The 26,118-nt window shown below is 37.6% G+C and overlaps 1 protein-coding gene across 1 annotated transcript; it reads left to right on the top strand.

Annotated features, from left to right (window-relative positions):
* Positions 1 to 9,101: 9,101 nt before the first annotated feature.
* On the top strand, positions 9,102 to 21,461 carry GALR1 (galanin receptor 1). The gene is made up of 3 exons (XM_058833669.1): positions 9,102 to 9,805; positions 16,489 to 16,554; positions 20,361 to 21,461. Exons 1-3 carry the CDS (start codon positions 9,104 to 9,106, stop codon positions 20,676 to 20,678), a joined length of 1,086 nt encoding a protein of 361 aa, XP_058689652.1. The 5' UTR covers positions 9,102 to 9,103; the 3' UTR covers positions 20,679 to 21,461.
* Positions 21,462 to 26,118: the final 4,657 nt, after the last annotated feature.

The raw sequence follows: 26,118 nt of genomic DNA, 5'->3' as shown, positions 1-26,118 counted from the left end.
GAAGTAGACCCAGATCACAGATCATATGCTCAACAAGTCTATTTTAACTGGATTGCCTTTGCAGGTGAACAGAATTAAGGCTAAATAATTTTTCACTGAGGTCAAGCTTCTAACAATTATTGCCTTTTCAGAACTTCTAATGGTTTAAATACCTGTATTTCATTTCCAAGAAACAGCTAAGTACAGAGATAATGCTAAACAGATATTGAGTGATAAATACATATTTTTTGATCATAAAAAAAAGTGTCTTCAACACTAAGAAGCTACCTGCTCTTCAATATATCCAGAAAAAAATGGTCTCGGGTAAATTTTGACTGTTAGAACAAACCTGTGGAACAGCTTCAGGTGGCTCAACACATCACTGGCAATGATGCAACTCTGTCCAGGTCTTTAGGCATCACAGGGATAAGATCTGCTGGTGTACAGTCTCCCTTCCTGAAGTTTATGATGGTCAAGGTTGTGTGCATGGGTTTTATGGAGAGAAACTTATGAATGCAATTTTTCTGACTATGTAGAATGCCTTGAGAGAATTTCAGCTTCATTTTAAGTCTTTGACGATAGTACATTGTTCTCTACTTTCCTTATATACAGCCAAACTGTTGAAGAAAATATGTAATTTATTACACAATTTTTGACATGAAAGCTTTCTATTTTAGTGATGACTAATAAATACAAAATAAAGCTATTAATATGAGTCTGCAAATGGCCATGAGTTAGTTTAGTATTGGTTGATTCATGTTACATGAATTTACATGATTCTACATTAGGTTTTCCATAGCGTTTTAATAAACATTTGCTGGTTTCTTTTCTGTAACCTAAAGTAGCAAAAATTTCAACATTTAAATTTTCCTTCAGAATTTTTATAAGGGAATGTGTACTGTAAGAGCCTGGTGCAGAATTGTCCTAAGACAACTTAAACACAAACCCATTCTCTCCAATCATTACTATGTAATGTTGTCCTTCTCTTTGACACATATGTTTTCCTATGGTGCTGTGAAGAAATCGTGTAATTGCAAACATCTTGCTCTTAGGAAAGATCACAGTATAAAGTAATAGGAAGACAGGCAGCAAGCTCATGAAGCAAAATCCCTGAAGTACTTCAATTTCATTAAAATCAATTTGGATAAGCTCTGGTGAGAATTTAATAACACTGCTCTGGGTTCTCTGCATCTCAGAAGAAATGTTTTATCTATTGATTATTTTTCCTACATGGAAAAAATCTGAGGAGTTAATTCTATCTCCAGGAAACAACTGATACATGCAACTGATGGATAGTGGTCTTGACATGATATTTTTGGGTAAGAATAACAAAAGAATAAAGGATTATTTATTCATGAATAAAGTCATCCTTTTACAATTGAAACCATTTATTCAAAGTTCTCAGATATATAAAATGAGCTATCATTTCACTCTAGAAGTCTCTTTTGTATTTTTCTTTTAAAAATCTTTAATAGAAGTGTATAAAAAAATAATCTGAGAAATATGACTAAAGTAATTCAAAAGTGGTTTTACTCCTTAGTTTCTTTGGTCATGCTTTTTCCCTTCAGTGTTTCAGTTTTTCCTTAAAAAAATTAAACACAGGCCACCACAGCAAAATTAAAAAGCTTGCATTTTAATTTCTGTTACCATATCAAATTTCTAAATGACTATGTGAATATAGGCTGAGGATTTCTTTAGTAAATAACTTTTTATAAATTGTCAAAACCTGATAGAAAATTGATACAAACTGACAAGATTCCAGCTGAGCCAAGTTTCGTCAGTGATAGATTTCAAATTCAGTGACCCTAAGAGTTCACTCCAACATAATTTTTTAAAAAAATAGAAGCCTATTCACAATTCTATAATCTACTAAACTGATGCTGTGATTGATTAATTTCTGGACAATTACTTGTGGGATATCAGTGGAAGATAAACATAATTAAAACTCAAAAATTTACTTTTCATTAAAAAATAGTAATTTTAAAGGGTGTTTTCTGGAGTTATTTTAAAAGGGGAAAAAAAAGAAAAAGTATAGTAATAATCCAATCAAGATAAAATGAGTTAGTATATCTTCTTTTTCACAGCAAACCCAAACTAAAATTAAAAATCAGTTTCTTAAAAATATCAAAGAAAACACAGGAATAATTTTTCTTCTGACACTGAGTTTGTCGCTATATTAAATATGAAAGCATCCCATTTGCATGTTGATTTACACACATTACTCCAGGCTTCCTTGGGTTGAAACACCTCAAAAATAACGTCGTGAAGGCATTTGATGACCAAAAGCAAACAGAGCTTCTCATGTTGAGCTGTTGACGCAAAGGAGTGGGCTGCACACAGGACTGACAGGAAAAGTTGGATATTTAAAGGCACAAAGTATGGATGTTCTGCCATCAAGTCTACTTGCAATGCTTCTTCAGGATAGTTTATCTAATCCTCTGGATTCATTAAAAATGATCACTGTACACCAAGGCACGTTGCTATTTTTCTTCCAGGAAGAAAAGCCAAGGAATCTTTGTATATTGGATCAATTTTTACCTCAGGTTCCTCCACCAGGTGGGCACGTGTGAATCTGAACTGTCTCCAGCAAGTCTCCAAATCTTGAAAAGTGTCTGCAAAAGTGAAGAGAGTGCACTGTTTGCCATATGCATAGTTAAGAGAGGAGCATACTTAAATTGCTGTACTAGGAATGTACAGAACAACAACAACAGAGATTTCTGACAGCTGAGCACTACAAAGTGTCTGCAAAGGTAGTGGGGTTTCCATCAGTGCAGTTGTTTTAGGACAAGTAGGTATTTATGAAGATTGGTTACACACAAATAATTGTTCTTCTTTCTGATTTATGTTTGCCTTTGGAGACGGGGCAGATAGATTAGGAACTGTTCCATCAGAACCCTCTTCCATGGAGCTCTGCGTATGCCCAGTGAGTCTTGAGAGATGAGGGAAGGCAACCACATCTATAATTTTGGTGAACTGCAAATCAACCCTGAGTAATAACATCTCCTGTGAAATGTCAGAAAAATGAAAAATAGGATCAGTTTAATGATCTGGATTCTGAATTAAGCCCTCTCCCACAGAAAATTAAAACACTTCACAACAGAGCCTGAATCCATTAGCCCCAACTCAGGCAGTTACCAAAACCAATAAAGAAGAAAAGCCTGTCTCAGACAAAACCAAGCTTAAGCTACCTCCATCCACTGCAATAAAGTGTTTCAGTAGTTACCTGAAAATAAAACTGGTCTCTGTTTTGTCAGAAAAAAAATTGCAAGAGCTGGGGAAAGGCTTAACTAAAACCCAGAGAGCTGGCAGCAGTGCCAAAATTGGCTCCTGCAAGACCTGAAATTGAGACCTATGGCAATTCTGGAGTGAATTTGCTGTGCTAAATTTGTTTTGGTCTCTATATGTTGATTTCCTCTCCTTGAATTCTGATGCAGCCAAAGTCCTAACAGCAGTAAAGTGATGTGCAGCATACAAACATGGAAAAGAAAATAATTTTCTAGTTATCCCCAGAACTTTGTAGCTGGAATTCATTTTGTCAGGCTATTTAACTGGAAGATAGAAGATATATTTTGTAAAGCAGACAGGGTCTGCTAATAATTCTAATAATATTTCTAATGAAGACTATTCCATCTGTGTTAGGATTTTTGTTTCCTGAATCACAATTTATATGATGACAGTCTGACATAAAAATTGAAAGAAAGGGTGAACTAGCAGCTTTTGTCTACAAAAACCTGTTTTTCTTTACTACACCTTTGCAAGGCCTTTGTACAGCTATAGAGGTATATTTTTGCCATTTTCCTACACACTGTAAATCTCTGCTTACATAGGTATCCATGTTAAAAAAAATAAAGTCAATATTCCAAGAAAAATCAACATTATGATTTACTTTATTATTACAATGATTTTTTTGGACATGATGCCTCCAGGAAAACGGCAACCCACTCCATCATAGCTGTATTTGGAGACATGTCCATGCTCTTTGGCAAGGTGTATAAATCAGATTTTGCTTCTCTTGAATGAGGAAGACTGGTGTCAAGCCAAGTGCAGGGTTCTGCTGACACACAAGCCCTTTCTGAGTGCTGTGGAGAGCCTGAAGGGATCAAGGTTGCTGCTGCTGCTGCTGCTGCCAGGATGGAGGAGAGTGTGGAGGCAGCAGTAACTGCTGGGAAAGGTGGCCATCGTGTCCATCCACTGTCCACTGCCCACCTGTTTTCTCCCTTCGCCCAAAGAAATGTGAAGGGCTGGAACAAGGTGTCCAGGGCTGGAAGTGAAGTCCTGGCCTTTTCCCTCACATCAGGTATTCACTGCCTCTGCCTGTGCCTGGAGCTGACCCCAGACAAAGCAACCTGCAAACTCCTGCTTGCTTTACCAGCAGCACACTCTTACTTCAGCTGGAATCACGCTTTCCAAGTAACTTCTTTCCATGTTACCTCTTTCAGCCTTGATAATTTTAATGTCCACCAACATCATGGCTAAGGTAATTACTTGAGCCCATATTTCTGTTTTTCCTATATGGAAACATGACACTTCTTTTACAGAACTTAAGCTTTTCTTAAGCCCTGTGACCTCACTCCAGTCAGTTGGACCTTTTATAAAGCAGTTTGAAGGTAGAATAGTTATCCACATAAAAGACTTCTGCGGCCACTGTGCCCATGACCTGGATACCTGCTGCATTCTCCTGAGTTTAGTAAGACCTGATCTATTGTGTTATATTGTATTACAAGTGTTCATCAAAATACAATTGATTCTGTTTTAGACAAAACACTGCTGTGTTTTTATGCACTGGCAAGTTGCTTCTGCAGCCAACATTAAAAAGCATCCCTTGGGGTAATTGTCAAAAACCAAGGAAAATTAAGCAGGCAACTCTTTTCAACAACTATAAAGCAAGTTCATGTTGTTAGACCATGGTGTTTAGCTTTTGGCATTTTTTACGGAGAAAATTTCTAGGCATTGAATAACGTATGGATACATGTTTTATGTACAGTTTTTAAGACTAAAGCGTATTACTTTAAAGCACAAAATAGTAATGTATGTACAAAGTATGTACAAAGTATGTACAAAGTATGAGCAGGATTCTGGAAACTTAGCTTAAAATTTATTTTTGATTTCCTGCATTTCAAGGCTTTTTTAGAAATTGATTTTTAAGAACCAGAATAGAGAAATAGGAGGAAAAAAAATCAGCACAGACTCAGAGATGGAATGACAATGGGTCTCAAATGTATATGGGCAGATGTTTACTTCTTTTTAAATGTCAGCAAGAAGCAATAAACTTCAATTTATTGGTGATACTTCTCCACTGTGAAAATCTGAATGTTATGACAACTGTGACCTGAGGGTTACATTATTCCCATGAATATAGATAGAAGGGGAGTTAATGCTTATAGATGCTTGACTTTTACATACTATTAACTTTATAGAAGTTGAATCAAAGCTTGGTTATGGATCATGGACTTTTTTATTTGGCTTTTGAATTTTACTTAAAGTTCACATCCGCCTTAAAAATGCAAATTTCTACTCCAGGAACTTGTCACAAAATAAAATAATGGGGTACAACTGATGTGACAGTTGCATCTGATCTTGTTTCACAAATAAATTAAAAGAGTCAGACTTCAAAATAAGCCTGTTTTCAGTCTTGTGTTTTATAAACAAAACATGACCAGATCTGGAGAATATTTTTTTCAGCAAAGAAAAGTGGTCGATCAGCTGAGGGCTGAACTGTCAAAAGATTTCTAAAGGTTAGGGTTACTCATATGCTTTGGTATAAAGACACTTTCAGTGGTTTCTCTTTATTGACACTGGGGTGCAGTTGAGAGCCTTGAACCTCAACTACAGCTTCAACTTCACTATGGAAAAAAACCTGAAAACACTCCCAAAAGGCCCCAAAAGAACTTATACAGGATTTTACTAAAACTCTTCTCTGAAGAAGCTGTGTATCCTAATTATTTTATTCTTGTGGAATGATAAAATGCATAAAGACATCTATGTATGTATTTGTCTAATCAGATGCTGATTTTAGTGTCTCAGTTTTTCAATGCAATCAAAAGTGGGACAGTAGATAAAAACTGCTTTTTTTCTTGTTTCTGAGGTGCTAATTAAATGTTCATTTTAAAATGCAAATGTATTTTACTGACATTATATTGATTATATATTTATTATACCTATATACAAGCATTAAATAGGAACAAAGAGCTTAGTAGTAATTAATATTTTAGATCAATGCATTGGAATCTTCATTCCTGAAATAAAATTGTACCAGTGTAAGTCAAATATTTTTATTATTGGAGCAACATAAAGATAACCAACCACTGGAGTGAGCAAAAAAGAAGGACATTCTTGTATGTTTTTACAGTAACATCTTTTGGATTAACCCATTGAGAAGTAAATATGAAGGCCTAGACTTAGCAGGGTATGTAGGTTCCCATCCCTTTTAGACGTTTCTACAATTTTCTCCATTGGTTGCTATGGAAAATTTTGGAACCAAACAAATCTTCAGATGTGAGTTATCTGATAAAGATAATTGTGGATTCTAGTCACAGACAGAAGAACACTGCATGCAGCCTCTTGCTCTTTCTGAAGTTCTGAGGCTATTCTAGTCATGTCAAAAAGTGTTCAGGAAAACAATAAAACAAATTCAATAAAACTAGATTCAAGAAAATATGTGAGGCACATACTTAAGAGATCTCTTTTGCAAAGACATGAAATTTATTTTCTTTAAGTGCAATGCAATATTTTTATTGCTTTTTTTTCCTCTTAGTTTTTCAACTAGTTCCTGCATTTAAGCATATATTTATTTGTACTGAATTCATAACAGCTTTTCCATCTCAACTTTCTTTTGCATGAAAATTTTACTCAGCCTAGATAAGAACTGTGGTTTAAGATGTCAATACCTGTTTGGTTACGACAATCTTAACAGCAATCATGAGTGTTGTCAGTGTGGGAACTTTCCTTCACTCATGTAAAAGCTGATGCCTGAAGGTCTGAGACAAAAGCTACAATATAGTAGTATTCTTGGGGTTTTTGTCCCCTAATGCTCAGGGTGGTCTTATAGGAACTGTATACTTCCTAATAGATATGTAGCAGAAAAGCAAAGATTGAACTAGAAAATTGTCAATTAAATATCCAAAGAAAACCAATAGTCAACTCTCCCACCCAAATCACTAACATGATTTTCAGGTTGATTCCTGCTAAAATTGATTTTGTATCTATACCCACTTTTCCTCCTTACTTTTCTGTTAAGTGTAATGTCCTTTGTTCTAACCTTTCAGGCTATTCTGTACAAAAGATATTATTTTACAAGAGAACAGAAGTGTGAGTGGTGAGGACCAGCAGCATATCAGATGGAGAATTGCATTAGCTTCATCAAAATCAGGGCTGCACCCCAGACATCCTGGAAAACGAGTGGTGTCTGGCAATATGACATAATTCAAAAGCAAACCATCAGTCATATTCAAAACGTTTCTTGTATCTCCTTAACCACATGAAGGAATTCATAGGCAAACACAGGCATCAGCAACATTAGGAAAATATATAGACTTCTGTTAATTTTCACATTATACTCAGAGAGTTTCCAAAAAGTGTGTGATATTTGATATATCATAGAAATGTTTAACAGTGTTCTTTCTCACATCCCTTGCAGAAGTAGAGACTAGTAGATTTGCATGGTAATCAAACATGTCAACAAAACTATAAAGAATGCACATTACAAAAAATTCCAAACCCAAGTCCTTGAGGAATCTCTACTAGTTTATTTTTGCTTGATATATTTATAAATTCATAATTGAGTTACAACAGATGTAGAAGCCAGCTCAATCCAAATAAAAGTTTCTTAGATCTATATAAACTGAATTGTGCTCTCCCATGATGCGTTCCTTCGGACCTAATGGAGCAGACCGTACATTAGTTTAATTAAAATCTAGATCTGCAGAAGTCGATGGCTTTGCAGTCAGCTGACGTGCAGCTGCTCAGATGCTTCAATGTAAGTAGCAGAAAGAAAGGTAAAAAAACAAACCCGCCAAACTGCAGAGTGAAAAATATATCAACAGTAGCTCGCTGCCTCCAACAGCACATCTGGGCAGTTCTGCTGGTCACTGCTGCTGCCAGCTGTAGCTCACTGACTGGCAATTCGGAGACAAATGGATAAAAAAACCCTCAGGCAAACCCGTTTCGTTCACAAGGTATATGCGCCGGTGAGAATATTCACACGAACTCGCATCCGTGCGCTGGAGGAAGTTTTGTGTTTCGGCCCGTTCTCACAGGTCTGGCTTTCCGTGAGCTCCCGTTCCGGGCCCGTGCAGCGCTGCCTGCGGCTGCCCGGCTCCAGGGAGCCCATGGGCCCTCAGCACGGAGCTCCCGAACGCCGTGATTTGGCAGTGAAAAGAGGCTAGACCTCCTACTCCTTTTTTTTTTTTTTTTTTTTTTTTTTCTTTTTTTTTCTTTTTTTTTTCTTTTCCTTTTTTTTTTTTTTTTTAATAGCAAGGCGTGACAATGTCTGCCGCCTTTTTGTCCTTTGACATACTGAACGATTAATGGAAACCTGTGAAGGCGGTGGTGAGAAGAGTGAGCACAGGTGGCGCTCAGTGCGGAGCAACTCTTGCTGCCGGATACCTGTTGAGGTGGGTTTCACGCAGGCGCTTCATTATTTCTGTCCTTCCGAGCCAGTTCATTTACACCCGGCCGGACCAGCCTTGCCCTGCTGGGAGACGCGGCTCCCGAGCCTCCCTGGGAGCGGAGGCAGCGAACAGAGACAAGTTTTCTCGGGAGAGGACCGCCCTGGGGGGGGCCTGCCCGCTGAAGTCAGGGAAGAATAGGCGGGGGGAAATAAAGAAGGCGAGAAAACCCCACCTCCCCTTTCTCCGGGGAGGGGTTGCCGGGTAGCTCAGTCTCCCGAAGCGGCTCCGCGGGCGGGGCGGGCGCGGCCGGAGCGCCTCCCCGGGCCCGGGGCGGGCGGAGCGCTGCTGCCGAGGGCGGCGGGGCTGCCGAGCCGGCTCCGCTCCCCGGCACGCCGGCACCTCCGCCCTTCCCTCCCCGGCGCTGTGGGGCGGCCGCCCCGGGCTCGCCGCGGTGCCGGGAAGCGGCGGCTCCGCGTTCCGCCCGCGGAAACTTTGCCCGGCGTGCAGGGGGAAGGATGGAGCCGGCAGAGCCCGCGGCTGCGCTCCTCAACCTGTCCCGAGCCGCGGCAGAGACGCCCCGCGGGGAGTTCAACCTGTCCGGGCTGCCGGAGGCCGAGGGGAAGCCCCTCTTCGGCATCGGCATCGATAACTTCATCACCTTGATCGTCTTCGGTTTAATCTTCACCCTGGGGGTGCTGGGCAACACCCTGGTGATTACGGTGCTGGCGAGGAGCAAGCCGGGCAAGCGCCGCAGCACCACCAACATCTTCATCCTCAACCTGAGCATCGCCGACCTGGCCTACCTGCTCTTCTGCATCCCCTTCCAGTCCACGGTCTACGTGCTGCCCACCTGGGTGCTGGGAGCTTTCATCTGCAAGTTCATCCACTACTTCTTCACCATCTCCATGCTGGTGAGCATCTTCACGCTCTCAGCCATGTCTGTGGACCGGTACGTGGCCATCGTGCACTCGCGACGCTCCTCAGCCTTGCGTGTTCCCCGCAACGCGATGTTGGGTGTGGGGCTCATCTGGGCACTCTCCTTCGCCATGGCCTCGCCTGTGGCTCACCACCAGCGCATCTTCCACCGCGAGACCAGCAACCAGACCTTCTGCTGGGAGTTCTGGCCCAACCCACGCCACAAGAAGGTCTACGTGATTTGCACATTCGTCTTTGGATATCTGCTCCCACTGCTGCTCATCTCCTTCTGCTATGCCAAGGTGGGGAAAATGTAAAAGGGTGGGGGGGACGTGGTGGTGGAAAAGGTGTCCGTGAGCCGTAGGGCCATTTCTGGGCATGTGGAGGGACTTGGCACTGCTGGGAGAAAAAGGAGCAGGGATGAGTTTGTGCCACAAAGGGAGAGGGCAGGTTTTACAGCTGAGGGATGTCTGAGGGGGATACAACATATATTCAATGTCACAGAGAGGTCAGAATAGGGATTGCATGGGGTGAGTGGGGGGGCTGTTCTGGCAATTACTGGGATCTCTCTGTCAGATTTTCTTGTTGAAGAATGCCAAGAAGCCCCAGTTCCCTGCTGCTTTCACTGTCACTGTAACTCTTTTAATTTCTTGCAGTGCTGTGTGAAGAGTTTGGCTCGATAAAGTAAAACAAAGCAACAAGTTGTTCAGGCTTCAGATGAAGCATTATGGTTCTTTAAAATGCACAGTGCACTTGAAAGTGGCAAAATGTATCTGTTTGGTGCTAAGAGTAAAATGTGCATTATGCTGTCTGGTCCCTGTGCAACCATGTCTTGCCCCAGTTAAAGCTGATGAGAGAGTTACCTCTGACTACAGCAAGGGGAAGTGATTCCAAGGAGCAGGGCATGAGAACCCAGGTAGGAAAAAGCAGTAATTAAGGGTGCCTGAATATGGGTATTTAAGGATTTTTATGCTTAAGAAAAGTGGCACATTCTTCTGGAGTAATTTCAGCCTTCAGCGTATGATCCTCTGCTTGCTGCTGAACAGGATCTGGAGCACCAGCTGCTACCTGCTGAGTTAGTCGGAGATCCTGCTGCTTCTGTGCCAGCTGCCTTCAGTTGCTGGATTTCTCCTTAGGCAGTGCTTTACATTTGAGAGGATTGGACTGCTCTTGCAAATAAGGACTGCTTAAGTCGGTTCTTCAACTGGCAAGTTCAGTAGATGTACCTGAAGTATTTAATTTGAACAAGTAATTTTATGTTCTTCCCAGTTTTATATACATTACATCAGCTTAATTGTGATGTGCAAATTGAGGATATAATGTTGTCCAACTCTGAATCAAAGGCACGCAGAACATAAAGGACAACATTTCTAAATGGCTGTTCATCGTGGAACAAATCCAACCTGGCAAATGGAGAAGAAACACAAGTTTTCATACACAGACTGAACCCTGCTTTTCATGAATGAATATGCTGGTATTTCATCTATGGTGGTGAATATGACTGAGCTTTAGTGATCGATCATCAGCTTGAAGGAAGTATTGCACATTGCAGGGAGAACATTATAGAATGCATGCACAGGGGCTTTCAGCTACAAATTCTTCCCTTTTTCAAAGCCAAAGCATCTTCAGTCTCAGCATAAAGTACTGGCCTTCAAAGTCTAATTAAATGAGAGAAGATTAAAAATAAATCTTTCAAAATTAGCATAGTCCTGTACAGTGTTGGCATGAAAAAAGCAAATATGTTTAACCAAAATATATGTATCGTAAATGAAACACACTCTGTCATTACAAAGCACCTGTACAGAAGTAAATCTCTCAATATTAGTGTTAATATGTAGTTTTAAAAAATAAATAAATAACCTCCAAGCAAAAAAAAAAAAAAAAAGCAATTCTATGTGAAAAATATGCCCAAGAGTTAGTTAAAATCAAGTAGTAAAATCAAGGCCACTTGAAATTACAATAAAATTGTGTGCTTAAACTATTGCCTGGCTAGGGTCTCAGCCTGGCTTTGTGATGTGTTTTGAGCCTGTATGTGTCATCCTGCTTGCCGTGGTGTCAGGCTGGAGGAGCTAACCTGAAGGGGTGAATTTTAGAAGATAGCTATGAGCTAGCTCATATGCCCAATCAGTTTACAAGCTGAAAAGTGCCGTAACTTGTACAGAGCTATCAAAGGTATTTGTACCCCGCAGCTAAAGAGTCGCTCCTGCCCTCTTTGGGAGCCACTGACAAACCTCCAGCTGCAATACTTTGGGGTGGGGGAGCCTTCTCTTCAGGCTGAGCAGCCCCAACTCTCTCAGCCTGCCTTCATAAGAGACATTAATCTCTGCATTAGTTTCTAATGAACTTCAGTGGTTTTCATGAACTGTGGATCAGCGAGATAACGCAATCTTCTGCTACAGTAAATTAAGACAAAGAAGTCTCATTTTTCTATTTGAATATATTGCCTTTTCTAGACTCCTTTAAGGCAGTTCTGTTTCTTTCATAAACAAATTGCAGCTGAACTTTCGGTTTTGAAAGTCTCATTTTTTAGGCACTCTAATAGGGAGCCAAGTTCTTTCTCTCTCTCACTCACGTTTATATCATATTAGCAGAGATTTGTATTTTGCCCATGGATAACAATGCTGTTACAATGTACAGAAGTGCTGAAGTATGCCAGGTATTTGGAAGCAATGTCCTCCCAAGATATGTCATATATGCTCTTCAGGCAGAGATTTATGAGATCGTGCTCTGTCTTGTGCGTACAGATATCTCTTTTCTCTCTTCCACGAGTAACATTGGTTCCGTTTTAATGCAAATTTTTGCTAGACTGGAAATATCAGAATTAAGGATACTTTCCTAGTTTTGTGAAAACAGAAGACAATGAAGAAGGTGGAGTGTCTCCATTATCCTCTCTTTTTTAAAGAGTCAGTTTTCATTAAACACCAGACAAGCCGTAAAGGAAGAGGTCTTACCAACTTACAAAGAAGACATCTTTTTGGGAACACAGTAAAGAAGTCACAAATCCACAGGAAACCAGCTTTTGTTGCCTCACAGAACTACTCTTGAAAGAAGCTTACTACGTCAGAGGGAGGAGGAGTGATTATGTAGTGATCACCTGAGTCTCAGCACTGCATGCTTATAGACACCTTGTATTCCGACTCTTTTATTGCTTATCACTGTACTTACTTATTTTTGTAATACTGACTTTTTGTATGTGTTTTGTAACAGTGCTACAACGTTTGCTCACTAATCTGTCCTTAAAGGCTAACGTGATAAATGATTCCCAGTCAGCTTCTAGCAGTTGACATCTGCCAGGGTTGTGCAGTGTTACAACTAATTTTGCATACCTCCATTTTTCAAGGATTCACTCCTTGAAAGTCAGGCCTCTTTCAGTCAAACCTTTAGGTTGGACACCTATAATTATTAGCAAACATTTCCTTTTATAGATGTATAATGTTAAAAGCTTTCTTTAAAACAAATATGTCTTGCCCTAAGAATGTTTCCATTATTATCTATCATTCTGAACATTCTGAATTCATGTCATGTATGATTTACAGACTTGGTTAAAACTAAGCCATAGAAAGTAAAACGCTCAACATAAAATACATGCTTATTTGGCTTTGGATATTATATCCTAAATTTTGCTAAGCAGCAAGGTGAAAACTTTATTAAACTGCACTGAAAGAGACAAATCAAAGGTTTGACACATTAGTCACCCATTTGAAAGAGAGTGAAGGATCTCTTGTGACAATAGAAGCAGCAGCATTACTTTAAAACATGGATTGCAGGCAATGGCACTTGAATTTCAATCAGGTTTATACTACAAAGGTGGTTCAGAATTTAATGCCTACATTATTCATAAAACAAGCAGTTCATTCTTACTAGATAGTGACCTTGTGCAGGCTTTCCTTCTGCATGATTTCCAGTGGATGATAATGAGGGTGCAGTCAGTGAAATGCCAGACAGCAAACATGGTTTTTAACTTCAATCTTTCACAATGTTTGGTAGACTTATGTGAATAGGCACAGATAGTTGAAGTTATTTTCCTCAATCTTGTACTGGAAAAAATCTCTTTCTCTACTTGATTTGGTCAAAGTCCTCAGTCAGGGCTTCAAACAATCTTGAATGTAGTTTCTGAAACAAGTGGGGGAAAAGAATAATTAAAAACTTGTTTAAAAAGAGAAAAAAAGAGAGAGAAAGGGAAAAAGAGAAAGAGAGAAAAAGAAAGCAAAGGAAAGAAAAAAGGAAAGGGGAAGGAAAGGGGAAGGGAAGGGAAGGGAAGGGAAGGGAAGGGAAGGGAAGGGAAGGGAAGGGAAGGGAAGGAAAGGAAAGGAAAGGAAAGGAAAGGAAAGGAAAGGAAAGGAAAGGAAAGGAAAGGAAAGGAAAGGAAAGGAAAGGAAAGGAAAGGAAAGGAAAGGAAAGGAAAGGAAAGGAAAGGAAAGGAAAGGAAAGGAAAGGAAAGGAAAGGAAAGGAAAGGAAAGGAAAGGAAAGGAAAAAGGAAAGGAAAGGAAAAAGGAAAGGAAAGGAAAAAGGAAAGGAAAGGAAAAAGGAAAGGAAAAAGGAAAGGAAAAATCTGTAGGCAAAACCAAGGGCCTACCACATGCCATGAGTAGTAGTTGTGGTCATATGTTCTGGACCAGACTAGATCCTACAAGTCTCCTTACAGTCTCTTAACACCAGAACATAATTTTCTTACCACAGCACCCCACCCTCATCTCCAGAAAGAGGTAAGCTGATCTCTGAACAGCAGGTACTTGAAAGCTGGAGTTGAAAATACTACATCTTATGAGCCCAGGTTGGGACCTATTTTTTAGCAAGCTGAGTATTTCATTCCATGGGTTAAGAATGCACATGCAAGTGTATTAGTGGGTGTTCTGAAATAATTTCTTAAGAGAAATAGCCTGAGACAAATTAAGAGGCACACTGTAGAATTATTGTTCATCCAGGCTGTTAGAGTAACAATTGATTATTCATTGGCCCAGAGAAGAGGCAATTTGAACGGGGTAGTGGGGAGAGTGTCCTCGATTTGCCTGGTAGTGTTTATGCATAAACATGGCTCTTTTTTAATACTCCATGGCATTCTGTGTAAGTCTTTGAGAGCTGTTCCACTGCTGCTGATAAGTAATTGCATTTTGCCTATTTCTCTTGCTGCTGCTTCTCATGCCATCTGGTACAATACTGTGAGGAGGCAATATGTTTTCACTGCAAATGCATCTTTTATGAAATGTGTATGCAATCCAAAAGAGGGGAAGCTGAGAAGGTTAATTTGAAGGTTATAATCTAAATTGACAAGAAAACCCTCTACCACCACCACCTCTCAACCTCCTCAAGTACCCAATTTACCTGTTTTGTCTCTTACATCTTTCTTTGAACTGGAGAGAGATACAATGCAAAACTTTGGGATAAAAGTTTCACAACAGAAGAAAAAAAAAATGTTTGTAACTTTACAAAAGATTTTGCAGTTCTGGTCTCTGGGAAGAGTTTATCTGATTTTAGTTTTGGGCTGTGAGGGAGAATCACAGAACTCATGTGCTCATTATGTGGCACATGATGGGATTTGCAAAGGTCCAGTAGAAACAGCTCATTGCTGTAAGTTATGTGAAGGAGGTATGATGGATGAAGCAGCAGCGATGGGATATGAGCTTAATTGCATTCCTCCCATGCCCTTTTTTTAGTTTGATGTTTTTCACTGATGGACTCAGCAATTCAGCTGGTCTGTACAGGGTGATGGGAGGTGAATAAAAAATGTGACACAGATCTCTGTGTTCTTCTGTGGGGTTCTGTCCTTTCCTTTGATTCTGCTTCATATTGAAGAAAAAAGAAATGAAGTCAAAATGGAACTTTCTCAGGGAAAGCCCATTTATTTTTCTCCTGCTTTTTCTTAGCTTGGGTTAGCCCCTGGAAGTGGCCTGGATAGTGTTTCTGAATAGGAAGTGCACTCAGGGTGCACTTGGTAGTGCACAGACAGGCATAAATGAACTGCGCTTAATATATTAAGTGGTTATAAGTAATTTCTTATTTTTATTGTTCGTGGTGGTTCTCTGGTAGATAAGAGTTGATACCTGAAACACAAAGTCTGCTGATGAGCTTTGGATATTCACAAATACCATCTCAATTCTTTTAATTCAGTATGTATGTCTATAAAACTCAGATGCCAGAATGGGATTAAGTCTCTGGATGATCTTGACTGATGTCTGTCCTGATAGTGGTTAGCTGTGCACCCCAAAGAACACAGAAAAAATGTCCCCAGATGATACGAAAGAATCTGAATTTGGAGCCCTTTCCCCATCTCAAGATCCTCTATCCAAAACCTTATGTGTAAATGATTATGTTAAAATTTGGACCCTGCTCTTGGACGATGAGCCTTTTTGTGACGTATTTTTAAAATTTGCTTGTGAAAGACACATGGTGAGTATCACCACATTGTTGTTAAAGGTCATGCTTCGTGTGTCATGCCTCGTGTGCCACCTCTCATTTTAGTATAAATGATTTTTGAAAGCCTAAGCTTCTTTCAAAGATCAAATAGTGCCAACGTCTTGATTATATTAATCAAGCATCCATCTGAAGGAAGCAAATTATGTGGGTGACTCAGAAAAGCTCTGACTCAAAAATACAGTTTTCTTATGTTACACACACTAAAGGTCATTCTAAACAAACAGTCTGTGACTTTTTATGGAAGAAAAGAGATTGCTAATTCTATGCACAAGATAGGTTTCCATCTGTTTCCTCGTTAATTTGTGATGTGTATTTGTTATGTAATGCATCTGAATATTTTTATAAGAATTCAGTTGTGGTCAGCTTCATGTTTGGTGGTTCACGTGGACTCACGTATGGAATTCTTTTGGTTTTCTTACTGTGCATGTTTGAAATGCTGGTTCAGTGATGTTTGTTAGTGAATCATGCAGTACGGGAAAGCACAACAGTACACAAAGATACATGGGCTTGAATTTTGTTTGAATAAAAATTGGGGAAATATTATAAAGAGATGCAAATTAATCTTTTCAGGTTCTTAATCATCTGCATAAGAAGTTGAGAAACATGTCAAAGAAGTCAGAAGCATCCAAGAAAAAGGTGTGTTGCATTCACTACTAATACTCATTTGTGTGTATTTTAGTGTTTATGCTTTAGCCATAGGCTGAGCTAATTTGATACTTGTCGCTAAATATGTAACAGAGAGAAGAAATTAAAATTAAGTATTTGATGAAATATTTAGTGTCCCTCTGAACTTGGCAGATTGGAATCTTTTCTGATCTAAGTTTTCTGTCTCATTCCATCAAGCCATTACTTGAGATCCTCATATTTAGAACTTCAGAGCATCTGAAATTTAGACACAGGAGAGCAACCTGTGTCTAAATCTTTCGTGTTAAATTTTTTTCTCACAGGCATTTCCCCTGACTTCTAAATCAAGGGTGTCTTTTGGTTTTTTTTAAACTAGCTGATTTTGTAACATTTCAGCGAAAAATTCCTAGGTTGTATGAGGAACCTTTAAAATGAAATTTATTGTGCTTCCCAATAGGAGTCTAATAAGAGACTTGTAATGATTCTCCAATTCTTCTATTGATTTTCCACACAATGTTTTATTCTCCTACATTCAAGACATCATAAGTTATGTACTGGATACAAATAGAATCCTGAAAGTTATTTAAAGAAGAATATGAGCTTCATGATTTAGAACAGTATTTGAAAGATGTGTTTAAATGGAGAATTTGTCAGTTAATATAATGTGGTTGTGATTTTTGAGCAGATTTGACCACAGTGATCATTTGACTAAATTCTTATTTTCTGGATATGGAGGAAAAAAGCCCTTTATCTACAGCTCTTTATGTGATCTGGTCACTACTTTCATATGGGCATTGAGAGTGCCTGCAAAGTAAATGAGATATACATGGACTCAACAGGGAGTAAGAACTATCTTATTTATGCATTCTCTATTTTTTCTTAAAATATCCTCCTCAATAGATTTTGATTGCTAGAATTACAAGCATTGTGGCCCTGACTCAGTAAAACATTTAGCATATATACTTTTGCATTTAATGTTGTCAAGGCCAAAGGTATAGTTTTCAAAGACATTTTGTACATTGCCATCTCTCATCTAAATTATTCTCAAACTGGAAATATCTGTACATTTCCTCTAACCACTGACTCTCAAAATATTTCAGATCTGACCAGATATGATCAAGACTGCTTGAATGTATCAGGGTTCAGTAGCCAAAGAGGTAAAAAAACAAAAAGCAGTCCAGATTTATTTTTTTTGCCTTAGAAAATTAGATTCTAAACCTAAGGCCTAACTCATTTTTTTCAAAGCAACCCTGTCTTTGTCAGTCTGTTAGTGCTCTCTCTGGTTACCATATCCTTGTCTTTTCCTTCTATTGTCTTGTGAAGAATGCATTTCAGGTGTAATTATACATTTTCAGCTTTATTCAAACCTTTATGAACATTCTAGTAGGAGAATTGGAAAATTAATTTGTGGCAAGTGTGGGAAAAAAAAATGAATAATATTAATTTGCCTAGATTCTTTTTGTCATGCTTTCTGGTCACAAAGCATCGATATTAACCTCATATACTTCAAGCTGGTTTTATTTGCTAGACAGAAACCCTAAGCAAGTAGGAAAAAAGAGCTTTAGTGATATCTTGCTTGCAAGAGAAAGTGATGATTTTGGAAAAGTAAACTCTGAAGTTATGCTTAGGAGGAACAATGGGATAAAGCAGATATTATGAGGTTTCCTAATACAAAATTGCTTCTTCTGCTGATATGAAATACCTTGAGTAAAAGCTACAAGAGGCATATTGTCACCCTCTGCTTTCAGGTGCACCAATAGCCTATTGAAAGTCAGTGATTTTCCTGGTTAATTTTTCTTAGAATTTGGAACAAAGTGATGTAATATGCCTCTTTTGAAGTAATACTGCATCTGGTGTACTGAAAATTTGTTTCCACTTGTAATATTAACCTAGTGAATGCATCAATTAGAGAATAAACTACTCTTAATTTATGCAGTCTTGTTAGAACACCTTCTCCTGATAAGACCTGGAAAACAAAATATCTCTGTGGCTGTTTTAGCGACAACTGATTTAAACTTCATAGGGCTAAGTAGAGGAATGGCTTGTGAAAACAGGTGATTTCTTTAGACTAAAATGATATTAACTACAAATAAAATGTCCTTTGTTTTCTGTTGTGAGGTTATACTGACCAGCAACAGCACCTGTCATAAGTTATTTTGGCCCGTTGCTACAGAAATCAAAATGTTTTTCCTGTAAGTTTTTCTACACTAACTCATGTTCTGATTAGGTAGGTCAGTTTAATTATTACTGAGCATTATTCAGGTTAAGAGGTATAGACCAAGTTCAAGAAACTAGCAAAAAATATACTTATTTTTTAAATTTATTTAAAATTTTTTTCATTATTTTTTTATCACTCTGTGGCCACTGGGTTAGTTTTGGATGTGAAGAAGTTACCTGAAAAAATATGTTAGAATGTGTTAATATTGTAATTACAATGGCTCATGACATAATATGCTTTGGAATTATTATTCGACTTTTACTTAGAGATTTATTTAAATGAAAGAGGTACTTGGTAGAGGAATAGATATTAATTACTTAGGCCACTGCAAAGCACTAACTGCTGCTCCTGAAGTAGGTGAAAGCTAAAGAAAATATTGACAGATTCCACTGTGGCCTGACAGAACTCCTTCAGCACCTGAAGGGTCTCTACCAAGTGGTTCTGGAGCTCAGAATGGATCTAATGAAATTGATGATCCACTCATAAATAATGGAAGTGGAGTGTGGAAGAAGCACTGAGGATATTTTTTGTTCCATCTTTTAATTTAGTGTTTGGTGGTGAACTTTAATTTCCAGATTGGTTTTGATAATGTGCAATCACTAGAAATTTCAAGTCCTTATTTTTTTTTTTCCCACTAATTGTATCCCAGAATGTCGTTCTATGAGTCTCCCTGTGGAAATTGTGTGTTTAAAGGAGATTCTTTCAAAAAGCTTACTTTAGTAAGCATTTGTGCAAGCTCTAAGCTCTTCCGTCAGCTGCCTTTATGTATAATAAATCTCTCTTGAAATTTTCATCAGAAGTTCTTCTGCACTGTACTAAAATATTAGTAATCATTAGATTACTAATATAAATATTACTAAATATTTATTATTTACTATTTTATGTATCTATTAAAAATTAAAAATAGTAAACATATAAATATATAACATAGTAAATATATTTTACATATATTATATTATACATTTTATAGTATATATCATTATATATAATATATATGTTATAATACATGATACAGTATTTTATATAGATTATTATATTATTATATTATTATATAGTATTTATATATTTTTATATAAAATATAGAATATATGTACAGTATAATTACTACATTATATATTTATATATTTATACATTTACTATTTACTATATTATATATACTATTTACTATCATCTATACTAAATATTACTAAATATTACTAAAATATTAGTAATCATTAGATCTGGATGAGATTTCCCACAGACCCCTGTTGTCATTATTTTACAACAGGTTTAGGACCACTTCAGAAAAAAGAGGAAAAATTTTGTGTAGGGAGTTATCATTCTTTACCTTTGAGGAAAGTTGTTCATTTGCTGTTTACTATGACATTTTCCAGGGCTGGGTTTCTCCTTGCTGTGGTTCACTATGCAAAATAAAATAAGTAATAAATAAAAATAAATAAAACAGGGGTGAAATCAGTAACTAATATTGCAGTGTGTTCCCTCTCAGTATTCTTTTTGTTGTGGGTTTTTCTTTTTCCTCCAAACAGTAGTTTTGAACTAGGTTTAAAGCTGATTCTTTGAGTGCTCATCAGACATATGTGTTTTCCTTTCCTTGTCTCAGACAGCACAGACTGTGTTGGTGGTGGTAGTGGTTTTTGGCATCTCCTGGCTTCCTCATCATGTGATCCATCTCTGGGCTGAATTTGGAGTTTTCCCACTGACTCAAGCCTCATTTCTCTTCAGGGTAACTGCACACTGCCTGGCTTACAGCAATTCTTCTGTGAACCCAATCATATATGCATTTCTCTCTGAAAATTTTAGGAAGGCCTACAAGCAAGTCTTCAAATGTCAGATTGGTAATGAGACAGTTCTGAATGATGCTAAGGAAAATAAAAGTCGGATAGATACACCACCCTCTACCAATTGTACCCACGTGTGAATGTTGAGAAGCCCTGTATGTTGGCTCTTCCTTTATGTAAACTGAACACCAAGAAAAAAAAAGCACAATGAGCTTTATCCTGGGTTTATCTTGATAAAGCTAATTGGTATTTAATGTACTGAAGTTGCATTTGTAACCAAAGTTTGTGAAACTCATACGAAAGACACCTGGGCTGATCTTTTGCCTCTTAGATAGCATTGTCAAATAAAGCTCTTGGACTTTCTTAGATATTTGAGGAAAAAAATGTTGAGATGATGTCTCTCCATTCTTGCTAAGCATACAAAGGTATAAGAAGAAGATGTTGATGATGTGGACAGGTAACTTTCTGACATCTTACTCCGTGAAAGTGAAAAATGGATAAATTTTCTGTCCTACAGATAATAAATACTGGACTACTATGATTTCAAAGAGGAAAGTTTTTGTTCTCTCTTCAGATTGTTTTGACAATGTGTTTTTTCAAACATGGTCTCTGATTTGGAGCTGGAATAAGTTGTGTACACCTTGAGGCAATTGCTTTAGAGAGGAATGCTGTTTCTTTCTGTTTAGCTGGTTTTAATGTGTTATACTGAGCGAGGATTGATTGGTTTTCCACTTCATATGGCTGCCTTACTCTATACACTGAAATTTTGTGTACACTATATAGGGGCTTTTTTTATGGCCTGTATGTAGTTGTACCAAAATGTGGATTTGTGTCTAAGTGAGGGAAGCTTTTCTTCCTGTGCTGCATGTGCACGTGTATGTATGTTTCCTTAATCTCAGAGGCTTTGAGATGGAGATACAGTTTTAAATGTGTTATGTATACATGTGTTTTAAAATATTATGTTTCATAAAGAAGCTCTAGACAATGCTTAAGGATTTAAAGGTAGCATTCCCTTAAAAGTTGTAGGTGGAGCCTGATATCATGTAATTTTCAACTGGAAATATAAAGAAGGTTGTGTTTAAATTAGTGGAAAGTACATAAGGTAAATGGTACAATTCTGCAAATTCTTAAATAAAATTAGTAGTTTCCTCAATTTTATAAATTTCCTTAAAATGCCTTTAGGTGGTAAACCACTAAAGAAATAATGGAAAAAAGACTTTCTCCTTTAAAAACATTCTTTTAGCTGGATTAAGACATGATCTTACCTTTTTTAATTAATGACTTATAGACTCAGAGCAAAACAAATTAAAGGAACCTCTGGACCTCCTCTCAAGGCACTGATATCCTTAGAGTTGTATCACTTTCTTGTTTAGTCAAGATCTGAACATTTCTAAGGATGGCAATTCAACAACCTGTGCCTAATCACCCTCACTAAAATACTTTTCCACAGCTGGGATTTCCCTTGGTGTATCCTGTGACCATTGGTTTCTGCCCTTTCACTGTGTACTGAAGTATTTTCTCTGACAAATGTGTAATTTTAAGATGGCCACTGAATTTCCCCTCAGCCTTCCCCTTTGAAACCATGTGCTGCTCTCAGCCTCTCCTCAGGTCCCTGGCTGGGTCAGTGGCCTTCCACTGCCCTTCCTTCAGCATATCCATCCCTCTCATGAACTGAGGTGTTCAAAACTGTGTTCTGACTGTTCCAGATGTGACCTCACAAGCACTGAGCAGAATAATTGTTTCTCTTGACCCATTGGCTGGTTCTTGCTAATGCAGCCCAATATTATCATTTATGGCTTCAAGGATACGCTGTTGACTTACATTTAATTTCTGCTTTACAAGCCCTTGAGTCCTTTCCTGCAGGTTTGCATTGACTCCCTGTCCAAGTGTCAGGACTTGGCTTTTGGCTTTCTTGATCTTCATGCATTTGACAGCTGTTACTTCCGCATTTCCATCTTACCAAGGGCCCTCCGAAAGGCATGCCTGCTCTCCAGAATATCCATCGCTTCCTGAGGTTTGGTATTGTGTATAAAATTGCTGAGAGTCCTGAAACCCCTCTCCTGGTCTTTGAAGATGCTAAGTGGTGTTGGCCAGATGCTCTTTCATATTCCTTTTTCTCCATGGACTTGCTTTAGAAAAAATAAAAATTCAGAGTGGTGGAACATCAACTATGGAGAGTTAGCTCATGTAAAAATATCTATGTTTATGTGCCAGTATTGTCTGCTTGGAATCAGTAAAATAGTGTCAAAGACATGCTATGGCATGCATGGTGTTTGTGTCCATTCTTTCATGTGAAGAGACCATTTGACGATATTGCTAGGAACAAAAAATATAAATATATGCAAATATATATTTTAAAAACCTCTCAGTTGGAAAAGAAGGGTTTATCTAAGCAGGAAATTATTTCCTGGGCTAGGATTGAGGTTCAGAAACGGAACAGAAAGAAGTTCCTTTGAGTTCTGAGATACTCAACACCTCAAACACCCAAGTTATTAAAGCATTATCAAACTTCAGCTGACTTTGGAAAATTTTAGGAAATTCTACAATTTTGAAAATTACATTTTTTGTTTCGAAAAATTGCTATTTTATGTTTTTATTAAAAAATGCAATGTAAACATAAAATTGTAGAAACAATTATAATAACAAGCTGAGTATATTGTCTCATCTAGAGAAGAATTGTACATTATTTTAAACCTAGCTGCTCGATAGTAATGGAGCTACACCTGTCTGAAGTTTTTAGGATGAGGGAGTAGGAGGGAAGGGATTTCTTTAACAACTAGTTAGAGACGTCCCACCTTATTCCTGGAGAATATCAATAAAATTTCCACCTGACTTTTCAGGGAAACCTTAAGAAGCAGATGACACTCTAAGGCTCAGTTTCCTGCCTGAAACATGCCTTTGGTGGTGTGTGTCTCTAGTGTGACTTTGTCATACTTGGCTGTGACATGAAGGTTATGAATACAGAAGCAGTGTTCATGTGTGCTGTGAGCTGTCTCCTACCCTTGAGCAGGTGGACACTTGGTCAGGAAGGTGTCCCACCAAATAAAAGGCTGATTTGGGTAGAAAATCAGGAAATGGGTGCTAAGATCCCCTACAACTGAGTATTTGCTTCCAGGTTCTGAGCTTGTTGGTAGGGATTGTTGTTTCTGGTGGAAAGCTAAGCAGAAGTTATGCCTCATTGACTGGCATAATATGCTTTTTTACATCTTTCTCTAACCAGAAAGGCTGATTTCAGTGTACATGAAATAAAGGCAAGATCAAAAAAAAGATTTCTCTGGCTAGGTTTGAAGAAATAGTCTTGCTGAATTACACCTGTTTTGTGAATTTGAAAATATTACGCTGTACAAAACAAAATAGGCAACAGGAACGTTTACACAAATTTCTCTCAAACTAAGATCCTGCAGCAGGTTTCTAACAAAGTTTGCATTGTATACATTACATTTTCTGCCTTGCACCAATTTTGCCTTAAAAAGATACAGAATTCTCATTATAAGAGGTAAAGAAATTATTCCACCAGGGTTCTTAGTGCCATGTTTGCCCTGCATGGTTGTGAGAGTAGGGTACTTGAGGTATACTAGAAAAGATTACAGCAGTGCTCTTTTTCAACTAATAAAGACTAAAATACAATTCCAAGATACATGTGGACCCAGATGCACACTGTGCACTTCTATAAATAAATCAGATTTAGGATCCATAACCTAAACCCCCCCAATTAAATGGCACTTGGCCAACATGCTGTTGAATATGTGCAAACATGCATAAAAGATAAAGGGAATTGTTTAACTTTATGCTCAGCCATGCTTCTTCACAGGTAATTGTGTTTCCTATTTAACTAATTTTGAAGAAAGGAATTTTATTAGTTGCAACTGAAGCTGACATTTAATTGCTGCTTCTAAATCATTAAACTAAGCTGTTCTCAATGCAAGTATGTGCTAAAGTGATACGTAGTAATCATTCATAATTGTCTAAAACTCTTGTATCAAAAAATGTAGAAGTTCTTAAAAATTTTCATATATCTAAGGTTGGTAACAGTTGCATGCTATAATAGATTACAAAAATATGCCCAAACTAGCTGAAATTTTTTGTAAAAAACCATTATGACTGTATAAGGAGCAGACTTAAATTTTGTAGTTGAGTGTTCCCATCTACAGTCTTAGTATTCTTGCAATATTTTTTATTATGAAATTAGTTGGATCTGTGGGTATTTATAAATTCTTCAGTAATATTTTTTCTAAATTTAAACATTGAAAAATGAGTATTTTAAAAACAATCTTTGGCAAGATAGGGCATTTAAATGAGATATTTTAAATTATGGTCCTTTGAGTTTTGTATTGCCTTTTACTTTGTGTGCATGCATGCATCTCTTCCTTCAAACCTTAACTTTATTTATTTTGTAATTGATTATATCTCCGTTTTCAAAAATGTCACTGTCTCCAAGAGATAAACATTAAGCTTTATATATTTCATGTTGCAGTGAAATAAATTTTGCTTTAAATTCCACATTGTACGGAAGGAGAGGGATCTCTTTATAAAATAATTTTGCAAATACCTTGTTTTAGACATTGCTGTCTTTATGATTGAGTCACAGTGTGATGTGACATATTGAACCTAATGATATTTGTGGTATTTTGTGAAAAGAGGACAGCAGAGAAAACAACAGCTTGTACCTTTCAGAGCTTGTGCTAATGTTCTGTATTCAGTACATGGGCAAAAGTGAAAGATGGAAAAATTAAGAATTTGTGTTTGTTTCAATGTATAGTGCATGTAAAGTAGTGTGCAGTTGTTCTGAGATATATTGTACTTTCCATGAATTTTCAAGGGATAGTTCCAATTGGTCTGTACCATCTCTTCTTGGCTCTATTATATGAGATACAAATGTCTTCCCTTACAAAGTGTTTACCTAAAAATTAAATACAAGCAACATCTTTGGGAAAACTTCCAGGAAAAAATAGTGTAAATGTAAAACTGAATACAGTATGATGGCTAGATGTCACTAGGCATTGAAAACTTAACTGATATAACAAATACTCTGATTTTCAAGTACTTACATGCAGGAGGCACAGCCTTCCATTCAGACTTGTAAGAAATCTATTGAAATTTATGGAATTCATTGATATTTCCTGTTCAAGTGTAGGTTAAATCTCTGTCATTTATGTATAGCTTAAGAGACAGATAAATAGAGCCAGATTCATTTATTTGAGTATGAGAAAAAACTATGACTCCTTCAATGATGTGAAGTCCAAACCTATTGTATGCGGCTCCAGTTTTGGAAAAAGGCAAACCAACTCAATGCATATTTGTATGTATATTTGCTTTAACATTGATCAAGGGCTATTTCAATACAGTAAAAATAGCTGGTTGAGCATGAAACCAAGATTTAATCAGTTTTACACCTAATGAAAACCTTTTAAACCAAAAGCAAATGCTACAGCATGGATTTAAAATTATGTGCACTTAATCAATTTCACTGTGCAGTACTCAAGAATCCTTCATGTATGACATTTGTAAAAATGTTGGTGTACCTTGGCCAGATACATTTACTGGATGAAGGCTGAGGTCTCATTTTATAGAAGTATTTCC

This window comes from Poecile atricapillus, chromosome 2, assembly GCF_030490865.1.
Source record: "Poecile atricapillus isolate bPoeAtr1 chromosome 2, bPoeAtr1.hap1, whole genome shotgun sequence".
In the NCBI taxonomy this organism is placed as follows: Eukaryota; Metazoa; Chordata; class Aves; order Passeriformes; family Paridae; genus Poecile; species Poecile atricapillus.
The sequence above is the reverse complement of the archived record's forward strand: the minus strand, read 5'-3'. Positions and strand labels throughout refer to the sequence as shown.